The 21,068-nt window shown below is 44.6% G+C and overlaps 1 protein-coding gene across 1 annotated transcript; it reads left to right on the forward strand.

Annotated features, from left to right (window-relative positions):
• The first annotated feature begins 770 nt into the window (after positions 1–770).
• Positions 771–20,564, forward strand: LOC144587267 (uncharacterized). Its single transcript, XM_078387315.1, is given in 4 exon segments — positions 771–1,136; positions 2,863–2,949; positions 18,392–18,790; positions 18,793–20,564. Coding segments are annotated over 2 exon segments (990 nt in total). The 5' UTR covers positions 771–1,136; positions 2,863–2,949; positions 18,392–18,712; the 3' UTR covers positions 19,705–20,564.
• The last annotated feature ends 504 nt before the right edge of the window (positions 20,565–21,068 follow it).

The raw sequence follows: 21,068 nt of genomic DNA on the forward strand, positions 1-21,068 counted from the left end.
TTTAATCAGGACCCGAGAGCAATGAAGCAAAATAGGAGAAGGCTAGAGTGCAAATGGAAAGGAGACCCAACGGTTCCGAACCGAGTAGCTGTCAAGGTCGAGACGAATCGTTACCTAGCCAAGATAAAAGCTGCTAGGCGAGCACACTTCGCTGACCAGATAAGCGAAGCTTCAGAGCAGCAGGCAGAGCTCTTCCATATATTGCGCGACCTATCCGGAATTGGTCTAAGTGACGGGCCTCTCCCTAGTATCTCACCAGACATTTGCAGCATTTTTAAAATCTAAAGTGGAGGCCATCCGCCCAGAACTCTCTCCTTTTTTGGATACAGTGGGTCGAGCAGAGATGTCCAGCACTCCGCCTTGCCTGGTGAGATTTGATCATTTTCGGCCAGTGACACCAGAGATTGTGGACAAGGTACTTGATCACTGTCGGGCCACCACCTCATCCCCTGACCCTTGCCCAGCCTGGCTAATCAAAGCAGCCAGGTCTATAACAACAAGAATGGGCAACAGCAATAATCAATGGGTCTTTCCTTGAGGGCTGCGGACCCGAGGGAGATCTTGCAGGGGCTCCGAAAGACTCCCTGGCAAAGGATGGGGGGGGGACTTCGCCAGGGAGCTTCTGAGGGGCTTTGCCTTCTCGAGTCCAGATTCCCCCCCCCCTAAGCACACACAGGCGAGTCCCCCCGCCTCAAGAGCCCCCACGACCCCGGAAGGAGGTCGGCTGGAGGTCGGCCTCCTAGGCAGGGAAGGCCTCGGAGGCCGGGGGGGGGGGGTCCTTCGCTGCCCACCGCCTTCACCCAAAAGGCCCTAGAGAGATCTGCAGGGGGGGGAGCCGACGATCCCTCCCCGCCCCCCCCAGCCAGAGTCAGCCTCGGGTTCCCCCTTGGGAAGGGGGGGAGGCTGCTCTGTCCCTGAGAGGGGGGTCCTGCCCTTCGCCCCACCTAAATCTGGGGGTCCCACCCAAACCCCACCCCAGTCTTTCCCTTCCTCTTCCTTCTCCCCCTCCTTCCCTCCGCCCCCCCTCCCGTCATCAGGAACCGGAAGAGGGAATCTCTCTCCTCCTGGCCCCTCTTTCCCCCGCCACCTCTATGGTCCGAGGCGGACGCTCTTCCCAAAGGAGGAGGACTCCTCCCGTGAGTTTCCCTGCTTACTTCACTCCGGCTGCTACTCCTTGGGGAGGCGAGGGGGGGATGCGAATAAGGGGACTCCCCAAGGAGAGGGGAGGGGGGTCTCCTCCGGGCAATCCGGATCGCAAACCGGTTTCTCCCTTGGTTTGCATGGCAGGCTCTGGCTTGAAAGGGAGGGGTTCCGCCTTCTCTCCCCCCCCCCGGCTCTCCTCCTTGGGGGGGCGATATTCAGACGGGGTTGAGATCCCCCCCCAACCGGGAAAGACTCCTCGTTCCCCAATCGCTTGGGCAAAGCGGGGGGGGCAAGGAAGGCGGCCAAAATCAGGACTAGGTCTTGGGGAGGAGGTGGGGGGGCTGCCCAAGGCGTTGGGAGGGGATCCCAGGAAGGGGTGGGGTGGGGGGAGGAAGGTGGGGGTCCGGCGGGTGGGGAGGGAGGGAGGGGGGACGGATCCAGGAGACTCGCCTCGGGGACGGAGCCTCGTTTCTGCCCTTCCCCCCGCCTCCCTGCCGCCCTCCCTTTCTCCCTTTCTGGAAATCGGGGGGGGGGGGGGGGAAGGGAGATCAGGCTTTTTTTCTTCCGACGAGACCCCCCCCCCCCTTTCCTTCCTTCCGACCCACGAGTCCTGCCTGGACCAGAGGGTGTAAAACTCAAGGGGGTGGGAGAGAAAGGCAATCTGTCAGACCCCCCACCTTTTGTTTACTTCGGAAGCCAAAATCAGAAAGTACTGTTTGGGGGGGAGGGAACCAGCCTCCCCTTTTTCCCCCAAAGGGCAGGAAAGCAAGCCTGGGGAGGGAAGAAGAGGAGGGGTGATGAAGAGGGGGGGTTCAGGGGGGAGGAGAAGAAAGAGTGGACGGGGGGGCATGGGTTGCCCTGGATGCCAATGCAGGGAAGTGAAATAGACCAGGAGGGGGGGAGAGAGAAAGGGGAAATGGCCGAAGAAGATCCTGGGAAATTGGAGGGGGGGGAGGACCAGAGGCAGCTCCACCATCGTCCTCCTTCTTTCCTTTCTCCCTCTTTTCATCCCTACCTTTCCATCATTTTTTTCCGGCTCTTGGAAGACAGGAAAGACAGACAGATGTTCCTCCACAACAGGGGTCTCAAACACGTGGCCCCGGGGGGGCATTTGTGGCCCTCTGGATGATAGTTTGCACCCCCCGCCTTGCCTGCCCCCCCGAAGCGCCCACAAGCCCTCTGCTGTCAAGAGTCTAAAAAGCGTTGCCTTGCTCGCCGGCTCTTGCACCCTCCATCTGGAACTGCAGCCTCCCAGCTGTGTGTGTGTGTGTGTGTGTGTGTGTGTGTGTGTGTGTTTGTGCGTGGGCGCCCGTGCGCACCTGGGGGGCACCCCATTCTGTTTAATTTCGTGGGTACCGATGGGGGCTTTTCTCCTTTGCAAGGCAATTCTGTGAGGGTTTTTTAAAATGGGCCCTCCTCCCCTCCCCAGCTAGGCAGTCGCCGGCGCTCCCTCCCTTCTCTGCTTCTCCTGCTGCTGGCGATGGTGGTAGTGAAGCCTCCTCGGCGCCCCAGACAGGCTAATGAAACTCCTGGGCGGCTTCCTCAGGCTCTTGCTGTGCTTGGCGGAAAATCTGGTGCAGCCCAGCCTCACCCAAACTCTTCCTCCAACGCCTCCCAGGTAAATTGAGACCCCTGCTCCACAAGAACTGAAAAATAATGATGTTTCCTTTGTCCAAGAAGCCTCTTGACTGATTTTTTTTCTTCTTCTGTTATCCAAAGTAGGGCCTGAGACGGGAACTGACCATTCAGTGGCTTTTATCTGGTGCAAAAGGGAAGAATCCAAGCCCTCCAGCGTTTGCAAAGCAGGTGAGAGTTCTTCCTCCCTTCTTCCCTCCTTCCCTCCTATCCTTCGTTCGTTCCTTCCTTCCTTTCTCAGGAGCACCTCTGTACACTTGATACCATGCAGTATTTGTAAAGCTTAGACTGTTAGGTAATTTATACTGACTAGCAAGCAACGTCAAGAGCAAGTTCGTACGCATTTACGGGTGGGCTTCTGTACGTATGTGTTCCCTTTACTTATACTGCTTTTGTTAAATCCACAGCTGATGGCACCATAGAAATCATAGAATTAGTGGAGTTGGAAGGGGCCTACAAGGCCATCCAGCAGGCAGTAGAAGACAGGAGGGCTTGGTGTGCTCTGGCCATGGCGTCACAAAGAGTCGGACATGACTTCACAACTAAACAACAGCAATAAGGCCATCAAGTCCAACCCCCTGCTCAAGGCAGGAATATCATCAGTGCATATCTGCTAAATGATTATCTCATTTTTTCCTGAATGCTTCCACTGTTGGAGTGCTCACCAACTCCCAAGGTCACTTCCACTGCTGTACTGCTCTAACAGTTTTTCCTGATATTCAACCGAAATACGGCTTCCTTTAACTCGAGCCCATTGTTGCATGTCCAATCGGGGGAGGGGTTCTCACAAGGATTTTTGCTCCTGTCCTCCCATTTTTTGATCTTGATTTGTCATTAAGTCGTGTCCGACTCCTCGACCCAATGGATGAGAGCACGCCAGGCCCTCCTGTCTTCCACTGCGTCCCGGAGTTGCGTCAGATTCATGTTGGTAGCTTCGATGACACTGTCCAAGCATCTCATCCTCTGTCCTCTCCTTCTCCTCTTGCCTTCACACTTTCCCGACATCAGGGTCTTTTCCAGGGAGTCTTCTCATGAGATGGCCTCATGAAAAGGATTGGAGCCTCAGCTTCAGGATCTGTCCTTCCAGTGAGCACTCCGGGTTGATGTGCATCAGAACTGATAGGTTTGTTCTCTTTGCAGTCCAGGGCACTCTCAAGAGCCTCCTCCCGCACCACAATTCAAAAGCATCAATTCCTTGGTGGTGAGCTTTCTTTATGGTCCAACTCTCACTTCCATACATACTGGAAGAACCATAGCTTTGACTACGTGGACGTTTGTCGGCAAGGTGATGTCTCTGCTTTTTAAGATGCTGTCATCGCTTTCCTCCCAAAAAGCAGCTGTCCTTTAATTTTGTGGCTGCTGTCCCCATCTGCAGGGACCATGGAGCCCAAGAAGGTAAAATCTGTCACTGCCCCCATATCATTCCCTTCTATTTGCCAGGAGGTGGTGGAACCAGTGGCCATTAGTGTTTTTGATGTTGAGCTTCAGACCATTTTTTGCACTCTCCTCTTTCACCCTCATCACGAGGTTCCTCTCCACCCCATTTCCTTTCCTCCCCCTCCAGGATCCTATCCACCCCATTTCTTTCCCAACCCATCCAGAGTCCTATCCACCCCATTTCTTTTGCAACCCATTGTCATGTTCCCGGGGGTTACAACGGCAGAGTCCGATAAGCCAGTCCTATGTCAGGAATTCAGGGAATGCAGAGGCGATATCCGGTTACCAAAGCCAACTCACAAAACGTAGTCCATGGTCCGTTCAAAGTCAAAACGCACATCGTAGTCCAGGGTCCAAAGCCAAGGGTCCAGAGAACAAGGTTCAAGATTGTCAGGAGTGCGGATGCAAGCCAGAGGTTTGCCTTGTTGATTCCATGGATTTTCAGCCGTCTGAGAGCTGTTTATATAGTAAAACAGCCCCTTGAACTGCTGGAAGCCTTTTCATCGGCTCTCAGGGCTAGTTGATTGGATGTTTCCGCGGGCAGCCTTCAAGCGATCCTGTGATCTTTTTGTCATAAGTCTTCCCCGAAGCCTGGCCCTCAGGCTGTCTACTGGGGGAGGAGAATCTGGAGGCGATTCAGGTGTTTGTATTTCTAATTGCTCAGCATTCCCCTCAGCTACAGTTAACCCTTCAGGTTCCAGATCTTCGGCTGCACTCATGACACCCACCCAGGGTCCTCTCCACCACATTTCCTTTCTTCCCCCTCTAGGGTCCTCTCCACCCCATTTCTTTTCCTCCCCCTCTAGGGTCCTCTCCACCCCATTTCTTTTCCACTGCATCCAGGGTCCTCGCCCCCCCACTTCCTTTCCGCCCTGTTAGGGAGCAGGCCGGGTAGGTGGGGCTCGTCAGGCTTGGAAGGCAGCCCATCTAGGAGAAGGAAAACTGTGATTTCAAACCTCCACTGCCTTGTGGCTATATCCACTGATGGAAAAGACCTCAGGAGTTAACCTGGAGGCAAAATCCGGAGCCGGAGTTCCAGAGGCAGTTCATGTCATTCTGTCAACTCCTGCGACTTCACTGGAACCAGTTGTATTGGCTCTTGCCTTTCCATTGGACTATTTCAGTGACGTGGAGAGGGGGGATTTGCTGCTTGGGTAACAGCCTATCCTCCATATTATTTTACTGAAGCCTTGGGCTCTGGAGAGGACACTCCAGCTCCTCCATACAGAGCACATTACCATAGTCTCTCGGGACTGAAGGATGGCTAATTTCTAGGGTCAGGATAAATAGTAATGGCGAGAGTGGGCAACCCTGTCTAGTACCTTTCTCTATTTGTATTTCTTTCATCAACTCTCCATTAATTTTCACTTTTGCATTTTCCTCAGTATTTCCTATTGTGAAGTATTGAGCTTCCAATGAAATTCTCTTGATTTGCTACCCAGTTGTAATGAAATTGGACTGTGGTCTTGAAATGTGCTAGGTAAAATGCCTATTTGCTCCAATTCTTTCATTAGGCACGTTGAGATCCAAAATGCATCAATTCTTGAACATGAATTATGTCTGTTAGAGTAAAAAGTATAAACTCTTGTCTTTGGGTAACACATCCTCCAAGCATCTGTGATATTTACTTCTGCCAATTGTAGGATTTCTTGAGATTGTTCCTCTCTCTCTTTTTGGTCATTTTATCTGATTTTGTGTCTAGTTCTTCGTCAAAAACAGCATTAAAATCTATCACACAATAGTAGTCATAATCTTTATTTGCTAGTTCTAGTTGTAGTTGTTTAATTTTTTTTCTTTATTTCCATTTGGTGCATAAATATTAATATTTAGTATTTTTGTTGATTCTCTTTGGATTGCCACCATTAATATCCTTCTGCTGTCAGAGGCAAATAGTTTTGGTTCCAGTTCTTTCTTTATATACATAGCCGCATTTTTCTTCTTTTTACTTATGTTCGAATTTTCCTAGCCTTGAACATTCCAACAGTTTCTGGTCTGCTCTTTTCATATGGGTTTCTTGAATGCAAATTACATCAGACTTCTGTTGCTGCAGTTGTAGAAAGGTCTTTTTCTGTTTTTGAGATGAGTTCAGGCCATTTATATTGACTGAAAACATCTTCACTTGTTTTTTAGTCATCTTCTTGTTGGTTACTACCTTTCTCTTTTTTCCTTGCCATGCCTCTGGTATGTCATGGCTCAGCTACTTCCTGTTTGGCTCTGTCTGATTCTGATTGTGACTGGGTGGTCTGATTTCTCTTGAGGTCTTTCTTCTGATTTCCCCTCCTTCTTTCTTTCTCCCTGTTTCCTCAAATTCTTCTCATTTTCCCCCATAAAGTCTTGCGCTTTCATTCTGTGTGTCAATTCAAAAGAATAAACCTTCTGGTATCAGCAATTTTCAAAAATTCCATTTTGTTGACGTAACAGTGCAAAGGAGGAGTATTTCTTCCTTCTCTGCCTCATTTGCCAGGGAATTTGTTTTAAGACATTAATTTTCTTATCTTCTATTATCAATTGTTTATCTGGTGAGGCTCTTAAAATCTTGTTTCTAATTGATTTCTTCATAAATCTCATGTGGATTTCTTTGGGGAGATTGTTTCTTTTTGCACACGCTGCATTCACCATGAAAGATGCTTCCATATATTGACGGAAATTGGCAGCTTCCATCCCTATTTCTGCAGCCAAGTCTTTACTCATTAATATCTCTAGATCCTCCCCTTCCTTTTCTAGTACATTTTGAAAACAAAGCATCACCGATGCTCTCTCCATCTCTAGCATTACTGATCTGTCGTCACTTTATTTTTGATTCTTCAGCACTGCCTCTAATGTTTCTTCAGTTTGATTCACTCTAGCATATGTTCTTCTCACTTTTCCTCAAGATCTTGTGTTTTTCTTTTGACTTCAGTTATATGTTGTTCGGCATCTTTAATCTCTAGTGTCATCTCTTTCATTTGATCTGCTATTTGGCTGAGACATTCATTTACTTGCTGAAATCCTGCTGTTAGTATATTTTGCATGGTAGACTGTCTATAAAAGAAGAAATTCTAAAAGCACAACTACAAATAATTCCAACAAGAATAAAAGAGGTAAGGCGTCAAAAAAGGCCAGTGTGGCTTTACCAAAAGCTCAGTGAGGACCTAAAAACCAAAAAGGACATGTACCGGAAATAGGAGGGACGTGGTGGTGGTGCGGGCTAAAACGTAGAAGCCTGTGCTGCAGGGTCAGAAGACCAGGAGTCATAAGATCGAATCCACATGACGGAGTGAGTGCCCGTCTCTTGCCCCAGCTCCTGCCAACCTAGCAGTTCGAAAGCATGCAAATGCGAGTAGATAAATAGGGACCACCTTGGTGGGAAGGTAACAGTGTTCCATGTCGTAAGTCGCACTGGCCATGTGACCACGGAAGATTTTCTTCAGATAAAATGCTGGCTCTTTGGCTTGGAAACGGGGATGAGCACCGCTTCCTAGAGTTCGACATGACTGGACAAAAATTGTCAAGGGGAACCTTTACCTTTTCCTTTAGGAAATATAAAGAAGGCCAAGCCACCAAGGATGAGTACAGACAACTAGCAAGGAAATGCAAGGATGGCATCAGGAGGGCAAAAGCTGAGAATGAGCTGAGGTTAGCTAGATAAAGTGGTGCCTCGCTTAACGGCGATAATACATTCCAGGAAAATCACCGTTAAGCGAAAACATCATAAAGCAAAAGAAAAACCCCATTGAAACGCATTGAAACCTCTTCAATGCATTCCAATGGGGTCAAAACTCACCGTACAGCGAAGAGCCTCCATAGGGCAGTCGTTTTTGATGCCTGTCTTGTGAGGAATCCAGAAAACAGTGGGGAGCCATTTTGTTTACCAGGTGGCCATTTTGAAACTGCCGATCAGCTGTTTTAAAATCGTCGTTTGGCGAAGAATCGGTTCCCGAAGCAGGGAGCTGATCATCGCAAAGCGAAAACGCATTTAGACCATCGTTTTGCGATCGCAATTGCGATCGCAAAAAGATCGTCATAATACGGTTTCATCATAATGCCGGGCACTCATAAAAGCGAGGCACCACTGTACACAAAATCAGTTAAAAAGCATTCTTCAGGTATGCGAGCAGCAAAAGACAAACCAAAGACATCATGTCACAGCTCCGTAATGGAGATGAAAAAATGATAACAGAGGACAAAGAACAGGCAGAGGTACTCAATTCCTATTTTAGTTCCATCTTTTCCCATAAGACAGACTATGAACTTCCAAACAAATTGGAAGTGCAAGTGGGAGAGACAGGATTGCAGCTGGAGATTGATAAACCAATAGTCAAGGAATACCTTACCACCTTGAAAAGGTTCAAATCTCCAGGGCTGGATGAACTGCTACCGAGAGTACTGAAGGAATTGTTTGAAGAACTCTCAGAACTGCTCTCCATTATTTTCTTGAAACCATTTATTTATTTATTTATTTATTTATTTATTTATTTATTTATTTATTTATTTATTTATTTATTTATTTATTTATTGTATTTATACCCCGCCTATCTAGTCATTTTGACCACTCTAGGTGGCTTACAACATAAAGGATAACAAGTTCAAGAAAAATTTATAACAATTAATTAATTAAATGATTGTGCAAGATGGGAAAAATACAAAATATATCAAATAAAGAGAAAAAGAATAAAAAAGGAAAGGACAGGAATTAACTGGAAGGGAAGGCCTGCCTATACATCTATGTTTTCAGTTGGTTCTTAAAAGTACCCAGCGAGGGTGCAGCGCAAATCTCCGGAGGTAGGTTATTCCAGAGGCGAGAAGCTACCGCCGAGAAGGCCCGGTTTCTAGTTCTTTCCTTCTGGGCCTCCCTCGGCGTCAGGCTTCTCAGCCTCATCTCCTGGCTCGCGCGGGTGACACGGGTAGAACTAGTTGGGAGTAAGCGTTCCGCCAAGTATTGAGGTCCTATACCGTTTAGGGCTTTATATGTAAGCATTAACACTTTGAAGTCAATGCGGAAAGGTTCCAGAGGATTGGAGGAGGGCCAGTGTTGTACCATATTGACTTCAGCAAAGCTTTTGACAAAGTGGCCCATGATCTCCTGATTAGCAAGCTCACTAGGTGTGTGCTGGATAGATCAAGTGTCAGGTGGATACACCATTGGCTACAGAATTGTACTCAGAGGGTGATGATGAATGAGTTCTGGAACACTGGACTGAAAGCAACAGAATTAAATTCAACAGGGATAAGTGCAAAGTCCTGCACCTTCGAAAAAGAAACCAATGGCACAGTTACAAGATGGGGGATACCTAGCTCATCAAAACTACTGTCAAGAAAGATCTGGGAATTGTCATAGATCACAAGCTAAATATGAGCCAACAGTGAGATGGGGCTACAAAAAAGGTAACTGCTATTTCAGGCCACATTAATAGAAATAGAGTTTTCAAAATCCCACAAGGTGCTGGTCCCCATCTATTCAGCACTGATTAGGCCTTACCTTGCTATTGTGTCCAGTTCTGGACACCACGTTTCAAGATGGATGTTGACAAACGAACAAATTCAGAGGAGGGCAACAAGGATGATCAGAGTTCTGGGAACCAAGCCTTACGAAGAAAGACTGAAAGAATTGGGCATGTTTAGCCTTGAGAAAATGAGACGAAGGGGTGATAGCACTGTAAGCTGCCCATTATCTCCAAAGAGATTTACAGGGGTGCCGGAGACTGGGATGAGTCCAAAGTCCAGACAAACCTCTGACTGCTGAGCAGAGCCCTTAGGTCTCAGCAAGATCTTGTCTAACACTTCTTCCTCAAAAGCCAATCTCCTTTATTAAGAAAGCAACACACACAGACAAATCCATGAGTTATACTCAGAATAATCTGGCTCTAAATCTTTGGTAGCAAACACACATGGCCAATTAGACATTCAGCTAGTCTGTACAAGAACCAATGCATGCAGATCAAATCATTATTGCTTTATTGAAAAGAATTGCTTTAGAAAAGGTTTCAGTTGATAGTAAAATAGTTCAGTAGGTACATTTTCATATCAAGACAAACGGAATACTCTCCTCCCCCACTCCAGCTAGAAAAATAAAGAAATAGAATTATGCTAATAAAAAGCATAACACAGTCCATCTCACGTGTCTTGGGTCTTCATAGGCTGATGCTAGATGAAAACCAGTTGACTTCCATCAGTCCATGGTAGGAAAAATAGTCCATAGCAAAGCTACAATCCATTATGGGAAAAGCACATGTCTGACCTTTCTCAGTCCAACTCCATCTTTTTTCAACTCCCTCCTTACCAACTTCCTTCTTCTTCCCAGAATTCTTCATAAGGAACACCCCCTCCTGGGTCTTGTTGTCCCGCCTAACTTTCTCATGGAGCTTCAGTTGTTATCATACTTTGTGGCAGAATTATTTTGACTATGAAAGTCTCTGCTCTCTACTCATCTTAGCAACAAGATAATCAGAGAGCGAAGCTTCTCTGAAACAGCATGAAAAACTTTCCTACTACAGAACAGACTTTAAATCAAGATGGATGCTATTGGGACAATCTTAGGACTACATATCCCATTCTAATACACATAAAAACACAAATCATGACATGCCACCCCTGATAATCGTTAAAATTCAGAGCAGTTAATCTGATCTAATTTTAAGAAATCAAGCAAAAGTAACTAAAAAGTAATTCAAAGTAATTAACTGGTTGTATCTCAAAATTCAACTACAGATTAACTATTACAATACTGAAACATAGCACACTGTTGAATACATTGTTTCAAAGTTCAGGTTCATAAGAATCTTCACAGTACATTCTAGAAAGACCATCTGCCACAACATTCAATTTTCCAGGAATGTGTTGAACTTCAAAATCAAAATCTTGCAATGCTAGACTCCATCTCAACAATTTCTGGTTGTGAGATTTCATCTTCTGCAACCAAACTAAAGCTCTGTGATCTGTTTGGAGTGTAAACTTACGCCCCCATAGGTAAGGTCTAAGTAAATTTAGAGACCAAAATATAGAAAGAGCTTCTTTTTCAGGTACTGCGTAATTTCTCTCTCTATCCAAGAGTTTTCTAGAGAAGTATGAGATAGGGTAAAGGTTCCCATCTTCTCCTTGCTGTAACAATACTGCTCCAAGGCCTAATTCAGAGGCATCTGTTTGTAAAATGAATGGTTTGTCAAAATCAGGGGATTTCAGTATAGGTGCATCCATAATCTTAGCTTTTAAAGCATCAAAGGCACCTTGACACTCTGGTGTCCACTTTACCTTGACAGGCTGTCTCTTCTTAGTGAGCTCTGACAGAGGTGAAGCCAAATGACTGAAATCAGGAATAAATTTTCTGTAGTAGCCAACTAGGCCCAAAAACGAGCGTACCTGTTTCTTAGTTTTTGGAATAGGCCAATCATTAATAGATTGCACTTTGGCTTGCAGAGTCTGAATTTCTCCTTGCCCAATCAAATGACCTAAGTACATGACTTTTCCTTGCATCCATTGACATTTGCTGGCTTTGACTGTCAGTCCTGCTTGCTGAAGTCTGGACAAAACAGTTTCAATGTGAGACATGTGAGAATCAAAATCAGAACTGAAAATGGCAACATCATCAAGATAAGCACTTGCAAAAGGTAAACCTTGTAAAAGTTTGTCTATCATCCTTTGAAATGAAGCACCAGCATTCTTCAAACCAAATGGCAATCTTCGGAAACGGAAAGTTCCCACATGCGTGATGAAAGCGGTCTTATCTCGTGAATCTTCAGCCAAATCGAGCTGCCAATAAGCATTCTTTAGATCGAGAATGCTGATAAACTTAGCCTTTGAAAGATGTTCAATTAAATCATCCATTCTAGGCAATGGGTATGGATCTGGAACAATAACACTGTTTAACTTTCTGTAATCAACACAAAATCTTACTTCCTCGAGAATTTCACCCATAGCGTTACGTTTTGGCACCAGAACCACCGGAGAAGCCCAAGGGGAGAATGACGGTTCAATCACCCCCAAAGATAACATCTTTTGTATCTCTTGTTCAATCTGGATAGCATGATTACCAATTGCTCTATATGGGCTAGACCGTATGGGCTGGGCATTGTTCTCAGTAGTTATCACATGATTGATCAATTTGGTGTAACCTGGTTTATCTGAAAACACATCTTGGTATTGTTCTAAAATTTGAAACAACCTTTCTTTCTGATCAACGGTACCTGTTAAAACAAGATTATCAGACCATGTACCTGCATCTTGCAATTCAGACAACATATCAATAGGTTCATTTGCAGCATGAAAATATTCAGCATGACATTGAAAAACCATTGCAGATCTATCTTTCTACAGTTTCAAACTATTGACATGGTAAAGAACAGGTTTCTTATTAGAATCCAACATTTTGACAAGATAATTGACATTTCCCAATTTTTGAACAATTTCACCTGGACCTTCCCAGACAACTTCTAACTTAGAAGGTCTGAGTGGGTTCAGAACAAGTACCAAATCACCCACAGAAAATTCCCTGTGTCTGGATCTCTTGTCGTGGAAGAACTTCTGACTTGCTTGAGCATCCAACAAATTGTCTCTGGCCAACTCCTGGACAGCCAAGAGTTTCTCTTGAAGTTTTCTGACAAAATCAGCAACTGGCACAGTACTACTTTTAACCACACCTTCCCAATCGGATTTCAGGAAGTCCAATGGTCCTTGTAGATTTCTTCCAAACACCACCTCACTTGGAGAAAAGCCACCTAGTGAAGAATGAGCTGAGCTACGGTAAGCAAACAAAGCAAAAGGCAAAAGTTCATCCCAAATGTTTCCATATTCTTGGGTCAAAGTTTTAATCATCCTAAGCAAAGTTTGTTGACCTCTTTCCACCATACCATGAGATTGAGGATGATGGGCCGTGCTAAAACTGATGGTTATTCCACTTATCTCGCAGATCTTACGCATAAGTTCACTTGTAAAGGCTCCTGCTTGATCACAAATTATTTTGGATGGTACTCCAATACGCGAGCACAAGTCCACAATGATTCTAGCTATGGTGGTAGCTGTAAGGTTGCTAATAGCATAGGCTTCGATCCACCTACTGGCTGAACAGATGAAAGAAATGATGTATTTCTTCTTAGATTTAGTAGGAACAAAAGGTCCTAGCACATCCATTTGCAAACACTGGAACACTTGGTCAGGAATCTCCATAATCTGCATTTCGGCCTTTACCTTGTCAGTTTGATGGCCTGTGTGTTGGCAATAGTCACAAGAACTAACATAGTCCTTTACAGTTTTTGAAATACCAGGCCAGTAAAAATGTTGAGAAATCCTCTTTAGGGTTTTTTGTATTCCCTGGTGCCCACTACTCGGATGGTCATGAGCCATTTCTAGTATTCTCAGTCTATATTCAGTAAGCACGACTAACTGTTGAATAGGTTGGGCATCCAAGTTGGATTTGGGGAAATATTCTCTGTACAAAAGTCCATTTTCTCCCCACAGGAAACTAACTTGCTGATGCGCAGGACGTTCAGCATAGTTGTCTGCTTGTGACCTCAAAGAAGCTAGAGAGGGATCATTAAGTTGCTTCAGTCTAAAGTCCTCTGATCCCTTAGGTATCACCTCCTCTATTGTAGTTTCAGTTTTAGCTGCATTATCAGGTTCGGTCACAAGAGGCTGCTGTTGGGTAAGGTCTCCATCTGAGCTATCCTCAGTGGATTCCTGCTCCGGTTCAGGACCATGCAACTCCCTACTTTGTGAACGTGTGACTACCTGCATCGAAGCTACATTTTGACTCTGCATGTGATCCAAAAAGGCAAGATCATTTCCAAGAAGAAAATCAGGTTTTCCCTCATGAGTTAAAATATGTTTTGCATCCGACCAGGACTTGTAGGTAATTTTTACATATGCCAAAGGAACATACTTCTGCTCAGCCTCTTTAGACCCATAAGTTTTTACTGGACACCTCAGGTTGTTCAGGATCAAAGTGGGGTCTAGAAAATGTCTGCTTATCGAAGAAATGTCGGCACCCGAGTCACGAAAAGCACTTAAAGCCATATCACCTCCAGGTGTGTGAAGAAAAACCACCTCAGAAAATGTGCGGGTTGCCCAGTCCCTTTGTGTAGCTGGTACTATGCAATCAGGATCCATAATGGAAAATTTCTCTCCTGAAGTTGTCTCTTTTACAATTTCTGATGAAATTGCAGCAATTTGTAAGTCCAAAACTCTAGGCACGTATTGGTTTACTGCTGCCTGCATTCCACTGGCTTGCGAAGGGGTTACAGTTAGGTTAACTCCTTCCTGACTCTGCGAAGGCACAATGCTTGACTGGTGAGGCACAGAAACTGCATTACTGGCAGCTGGCACTTGCTGAGTTCCCGCTGGCACAGAACTTACATACGCCATCTTGGGAGTGCCTGCTTTAGATCTGCGTGGAGCTGGAACAGGTGTTTTTCTAGCTGGCTCCTTAACTTGGCTAGCTGGCACATTCAACCTTGGGCAATCTCGTCGCAGATGAGAGCCACCACATTCAAAACATTTAAGAGGTGTTTTACTCTGGCTAGGAGCTAGGCTCCTGCGTTGTTCAAATGAACTTTGCCTGGGCTCTTGAGAAAAAGACTTTCTAAAATCAGGCTGACTCTGTCTCTTAGGCACTACTGGTGCAGTCTTTCCCCTAACAGCAGGTTCAGGCCTTTTAAAGGAGAGAATTTCATCAGTTTTTAAAGCAAGGGTTTGCAAGTCTTTGTAGTTTCTCTCCAACAAAGTACTCCTTATTTCTGAAGGCACCAAATTAAGAAAATGCTCCTTGTACAACACAGTTCTTAAATCCTCAAAGGTACTGACGCCCAAGGAGCTCAACCACTGATCACCTAGGTGTTCTATCTTGTCAGCTAGTGCAGAATAACACTCATTAGGCTGCTTTTTCAGTTTTCTAAAGTTCTGCCTCAGTATTTCCAAAATAAAACCAAATTTTCTCTTTACCACTTCTTTAAAAATAGGCCAGTCAGTGTCCTCACCAGATAATTTGGCTACAATGTTGGCAAGTTGCCCAGAACACTGCGTACGCATTAACTGGAGGTACCAGGCCTCAGGTATTCTAAGATCTCTACACGCTTGTTCATATATAGATAAAAATGATAAGATATCATCGCCATCATGGTAGTAAGGTAGATTGCTTCTATCCACACTGGCTATTGAGTTCTTAAACTCCTCTTTTTCCTTCAGCTCATAAACCAAATGCTCCACCTTTTTCTCTCTGTACTGCTTCAATAACTGATCAGCAATGTTCTGATTATGAATAGATTGAGTGTGACAAGCAACAAAATCTGCAAACATCATTGTTAACTTATCCACTGGTGATAGACTCTTGTTAGGATCAGGACCCTCAGCACCGGCTACTGCTGCTGCTGCTCCTGCTGTTCCATCAGAAATGTCTCTGGCTGGCACTCCCCTCCCTACCGGAGTGCTGGCACCCGCCATTTCCTCTGTCTGATCCATCTGTCGCAACCTAGACCAAGTCTGATCTGGATCAGATCCAAGTAGGTCCTGGATGTCCTCAGCTGTGAGACTGTACTTAATCCCACCTGTTTGCAATCCCCTAATCTTAATTGTTCTCTGAGTCACAAACTTCTCTCCAGGCAACTCCGAAAATTCTTCTCCTTCTAAGTGTTGCTCCATGCAAGCTGCAACTAACGCAGACGCCAAGTTGACCCAAAAGGAAAAATCCTCTCCCTGCCCCTGTAGCCGAAACTGTAGGGTGAGGGCAAAGCCATAAAACACTCTGGCAGAAAACAGCCCTACCCTGGAGCTTCAGAAAGGTGACCGCTTACTTGCATAAAAATGTCCACTCATTAAACAGCCCAATTACATAACCAAAGCATTAGTTCTTACAGACTTCGCTTAAAGCTAAGTCTTTCTTTAAGACCCTTAGCTGAAAAGAAAAATGCAATATAGATGATTTATAGCCCTTCAAAGTAAATAGCGTGGAAGAAACCCCTCTGCCAAGGCTTGGGATTTCCCAGCTGTGAAAAGCACATGCATCGAGATGCTTGCTGCTTTCAACTTAAGCCAAAGTAAACACAATAAATCAAAGCCCGTGTTTCATCCCACTGCTGCCACCATGTAAGCTGCCCCTTATCTCCAAAGAGATTTACGGGCGTGCCAGAGACTGGGATGAGTCCGAAATCCAGACAAACCTCTGACTGCTGAGCAGAGCCCTTAGGTCTCAGCAAGATCTTGTCTAACACTTCTTCCTCAAAAGCCAATCTCCTTTATTAAGAAAGCAACACACACAGACAAATCCATGAGTTATACTCAGAATAATCTGGCTCTAAATCTTTGGTAGCAAACACACATGGCCAATTAGACATTCAGCTAGTCTGTACAAGAACCAATGCATGCAGATCAAATCATTATTGCTTTATTGAAAAGAATTGCTTTAGAAAAGGTTTCAGTTGATAGTAAAATAGTTCAGTAGGTACATTTTCATATCAAGACAAACGGAATATTCCCCTCCCCCACTCCAGCTAGAAAAATAAAGAAATAGAATTATGCTAACTAATAAAAAGCATAACACAGTCCATCTCACGTGTCTTGGGTCTTCATAGGCTGATGCTAGATGAAAACCAGTTGACTTCCATCAGTCCATGGTAGGAAAAATAGTCCATAGCAAAGCTACAATCCATTATGGGAAAAGCACATGTCTGACCTTTCTCAGTCCAACTCCATCTTTTTTCAACTCCCTCCTTACCAACTTCCTTCTTCTTCCCAGAATTCTTCATAAGGAACACCCCCTCCTGGGTCTTGTTGTCCCGCCTAACTTTCTCATGGAGCTTCAGTTGTTATCATACTTTGTGGCAGAATTATTTTGACTATGAAAGTCTCTGCTCTCTACTCATCTTAGCAACGAGATAATCAGAGAGCGAAGCTTCTCTGAAACAGCATGAAAAACTTTCCTACTACAGAACAGACTTTAAATCAAGATGGATGCTATTGGGACAATCTTAGGACTACATATCCCATTCTAATACACATAAAAACACAAATCATCACAAGCACTTTTCAAATGTTTGAAAGGATGTCATATAGAGGATGGGCAAGATCTGTTATTGAATATCCCAGACGGCAGGACATGCAACAATTAGCCATTCTTCAGTCTCGAGAGACTATGGTAATGTGCCCTGTATGTAGGAGCTGGAGAGTCTTCTCCATAGCCCAACACCTGGGTAAAATAATATGGAGGATAGGCTGTTACCCAAGCAGCAAATCCCCCCCTCTCCACGTCGCTCAAGTTAAATAGCCAGATTTTGGTTGAATATCCTAACTGTTAGAGTAGTATGATGGGAACTCATGACCTCAGGAGTTGGCGAGTGGTCCAACACTGAAGGCATTCAAGAGAAACTGAGATAATCACCTGGCAGATCTGCTTGGGTGGTATTCCTGCCTTAGGCAGGAGGTTGGACTGAATAGCCTTGTAGGCCCCTTCCAACTCCACTAATTCTATGACACCATGATTATCAGAAGAACACCCATCCCCAGAGATTCCATCACTGACAGTCATTTCTCTCTCTTATTGAAATGCTGGCTTGGGGTTGTTTTGTCCTTAGCGAGATGGGTGGGAACTAGCTCAGTTTGTTTTCTGTTGGAAGCTGTCTCATTAGAGGATGGAGAGGAGTTCTCCAATTACATAAGACCGGTTGAAATCAGGATCAAGTGAGGTAGAAAATAATTAGACAGAACTTAACAGAAGAAAACAAAGAATGAACCACACAGAGATCGGACCAATACCAACTATCAATTGTCCACCCTGTTGAGAAACAAAAGGAAAAAAAATAATGTCTCTGCCCTCAGGCTCCTTTTCTCAAAGCCAAACATGCCCAGTTCCTTCAGTCTTTCTATGTTGGCTTTCAGTTCTTACTGCATTGTTTTGAATCTTCTTGCAGAGTGTCTGTTCTGTAATATCCTCAAGAACTTTCCCTGAGATGGATGTCAGGCTGACTGGTTTGCAGTTCCCAGGTTCCCCTTTTTGAAGATAGGGACAGGGTCAGCTCTCCTCCACCTGTCTGGCTCTTCACCCATCTCCCATGATAACAAGAGAATATTAGACAGTGGTTCTGCAATTTCTTCAGCCAGTTCCTTCAATACCCATGGATGCACTTCATCTGGACTTGGGGGTTAAAACTCATCCAAACAAGTACGGTATTTCTTTTACATTGCACTCTTCTTTCATCTCTTTTTTTCTCTCCATCAGCGGATGAGGAGGACAACAGGAATTCTATGGAGCCAGCCATTCTTTCATTGACAGAAAACCCCAATTGTGAAGCACCAAAAATTCTACCTATTTAAAAGGAGAAAAGGGGAAGAAGGGAAGCCAGGAAAAAAGAGATAAAGAAATATCCAGCTTCTCCAGCTAATGATGTTGATTCACTTCTGATCCCGTGGGGGGGAAAAACAACAGGGAAAGGGAAGGAGAAAAAGTTCCCTGGGCATATAAACATTCAAAGGAATCTTATATGACAATCGGCTTGACAAAGTCCACATACTGTACATAGAAAAAGTGAAGAGCATCACTATGCACAGTGATTGTACTTCACGTGCAAATCATCTGAGAGGTGAGAGACCATACAAATGCCTACAGTATGGAAAGAGCTCTTTGAGAAAAATCACCTGTGTTCCCAACTAAAAATTTACACAGATGAAAAACCATATAAATGCATGGAATGTGGAAAGAGCTTCAATCATAGTAGTAGCTTCAGTTGCCATAAAAAAATTCACACAGGGGAGAAACCATATAAATGCATGGAATGTGGACAGAGCTTCATTCATAGTAGTAGCCTCAGTCGCCATCAAAGAACTCACACTGCGGAGAAACCATATAAATGCATAGAATGTGGAAAGAGCTTCAGTCAGAGTGGTCACCTGAGTTCTCATCAAAGAATTCACACTGGGGAGAAACCATATACATGCATGGAATGTGGAAAGAGCTTCAGTGATAGCAGTAACCTGAGTTCGCATCAAAGAATTCACACTGGGGAGAAACAATATAAATGCATGGCATGTGGAAAGAGCTTCACTCATAGCAGTAGCCTCAGTTGCCATCAAAGAACTCATACAGGGGAGAAACCATATAAATGCATGGAATGTGGAAAGAGCTTCAGTCGTAGTTGTCACCTGAGTTCACATCAAATTACTCACACTGGGGAGAAACCATATAAATGCATAGAATGTGGAAAGAGCTTCAGTCAGAGCAAATGCCTTAGTTTACATCATAGAACTCACACAGGGGAGAAACCATATAAATGCATGGAATGTGGAAAGAGCTTCAGTCAGAGCAGTGGCCTCAGTTGCCATCAAAGAACTCACACAGGGGAGAAACCATATAAATGCATGGAATGTGGACAGAGCTTCAGTCAGAGCAGTGGCCTCAGTTGCCATCAAAGAACTCACACAGGGGAGAAACCATATAAATGCATGGAATGTGGAAAAAGCTTCACTCGTAGCAGTCACCTGAGTTCACATCAAAGAACTCACACGGTGGAGAAACCATATAAATGCATGTATTGAGGATGTGCTTCATAGACTTAGTTTACCTGAGAGAACTGACACGGTGAAAAACAGGGAATATGAAAGAGCTGCCATGACAGCTGTTGCCTCCATTTACATCAGAGGGCTCGCTCTGAGTATAATGCATGGAATGTGGAAAAGGTCATTTTAAAATAGTCCGATTAATCAAGAAATATATTTAGAACAGGCAAATCAGACTTCTACTTTATCCTGGAATGCAGTGTTTTCTGAGTAAGAAGATAAACTGTTTCAGCCGTCAGGAAATTAACCACAGAAATTATCCATGATATTGAAAACAACTTAAAGCAAAGCAAAGCAAAGCGTGCTGCTTATATACCGCCCCATAGCGCTTCAACCACTCTCTGGGTGGTTTACAATTTAATTATGCAGGCTACACATTGCCCCCCCAGCGAGCTGGGTACTCATTTTACCAACCACAGAAGGATAGAAGGCTGAGTCAACCTTGAGCCGGCTACCTGGGATTTGAAAACCAGGTCGTGAGCACAGTTTTAGCTGCAGTACAGCGGTTTAACCACTGCGCCACGAGGCTCCTCAACCAGAAATTAACCCCAGACCTAAAAATGGACTGGTTAAAATGCGTCGATTGCCTCGTTTAGCGATGAATTCTCATAACGATGTGTTTTTTTAGGAAATAATATGCACCGTATAACGATGTTTCCTATGGGTGATTTTCGCTTAGCGAAGTTTGGGACCATGCTTCGCATAACGAATGCGATTTTAGGTCCCCTGCTTCACTTAATGATGTTTCTTTTTTCAATTTAAAAAGTGTCTTAGAAGGGTCAAAAACGGTTCTAAATGCTTGGATTCGTTAGAGGACCCCCTAAGTCATGTGCAAACCTGATTTGGCTTTGATCTGAATTTCGTTAATTTATGGTGAATTTTTATTTTCGGCCCATAGGAACCAATGGACCTGTCAAAATCTGACAGCTCCATGCTTTCCTATGGGGGAGAAAACAATTCACCATAAATTAACGGAAGTTCAGATCAAAGCCAAATCAGGTTTGCACACGACTTAGGGGGTCCTCTAACGAACCCAAGCATTTAGAACAGTTGCTGAGGCTTCCTTAATTTTTTGTGAATTTTTTCTTCCCCCACAGGAAATAATGGAGCTGTCAGATTTTGACAGCTGTCAAAAGTTGGGGGGAAAAATTCACCACAAATCATCGAAAAGTCAGATCAAAGCCAAATTAACTTTTGCATCCGTTTTAGAGGGTGCAGAAGCTAATCCAAGCATTTAAAACCATTTTTGACCCTTTTATGACACACTTAATTTTGCAAAAATTGACTTCGCAAAGCCATTGAAATGTATTGAATCAGCTTCAATACATTCCAATGGAGGAAAC

Source organism: Pogona vitticeps, chromosome 2 (assembly GCF_051106095.1).
Source record: "Pogona vitticeps strain Pit_001003342236 chromosome 2, PviZW2.1, whole genome shotgun sequence".
Taxonomy (NCBI): domain Eukaryota; kingdom Metazoa; phylum Chordata; class Lepidosauria; order Squamata; family Agamidae; genus Pogona; species Pogona vitticeps.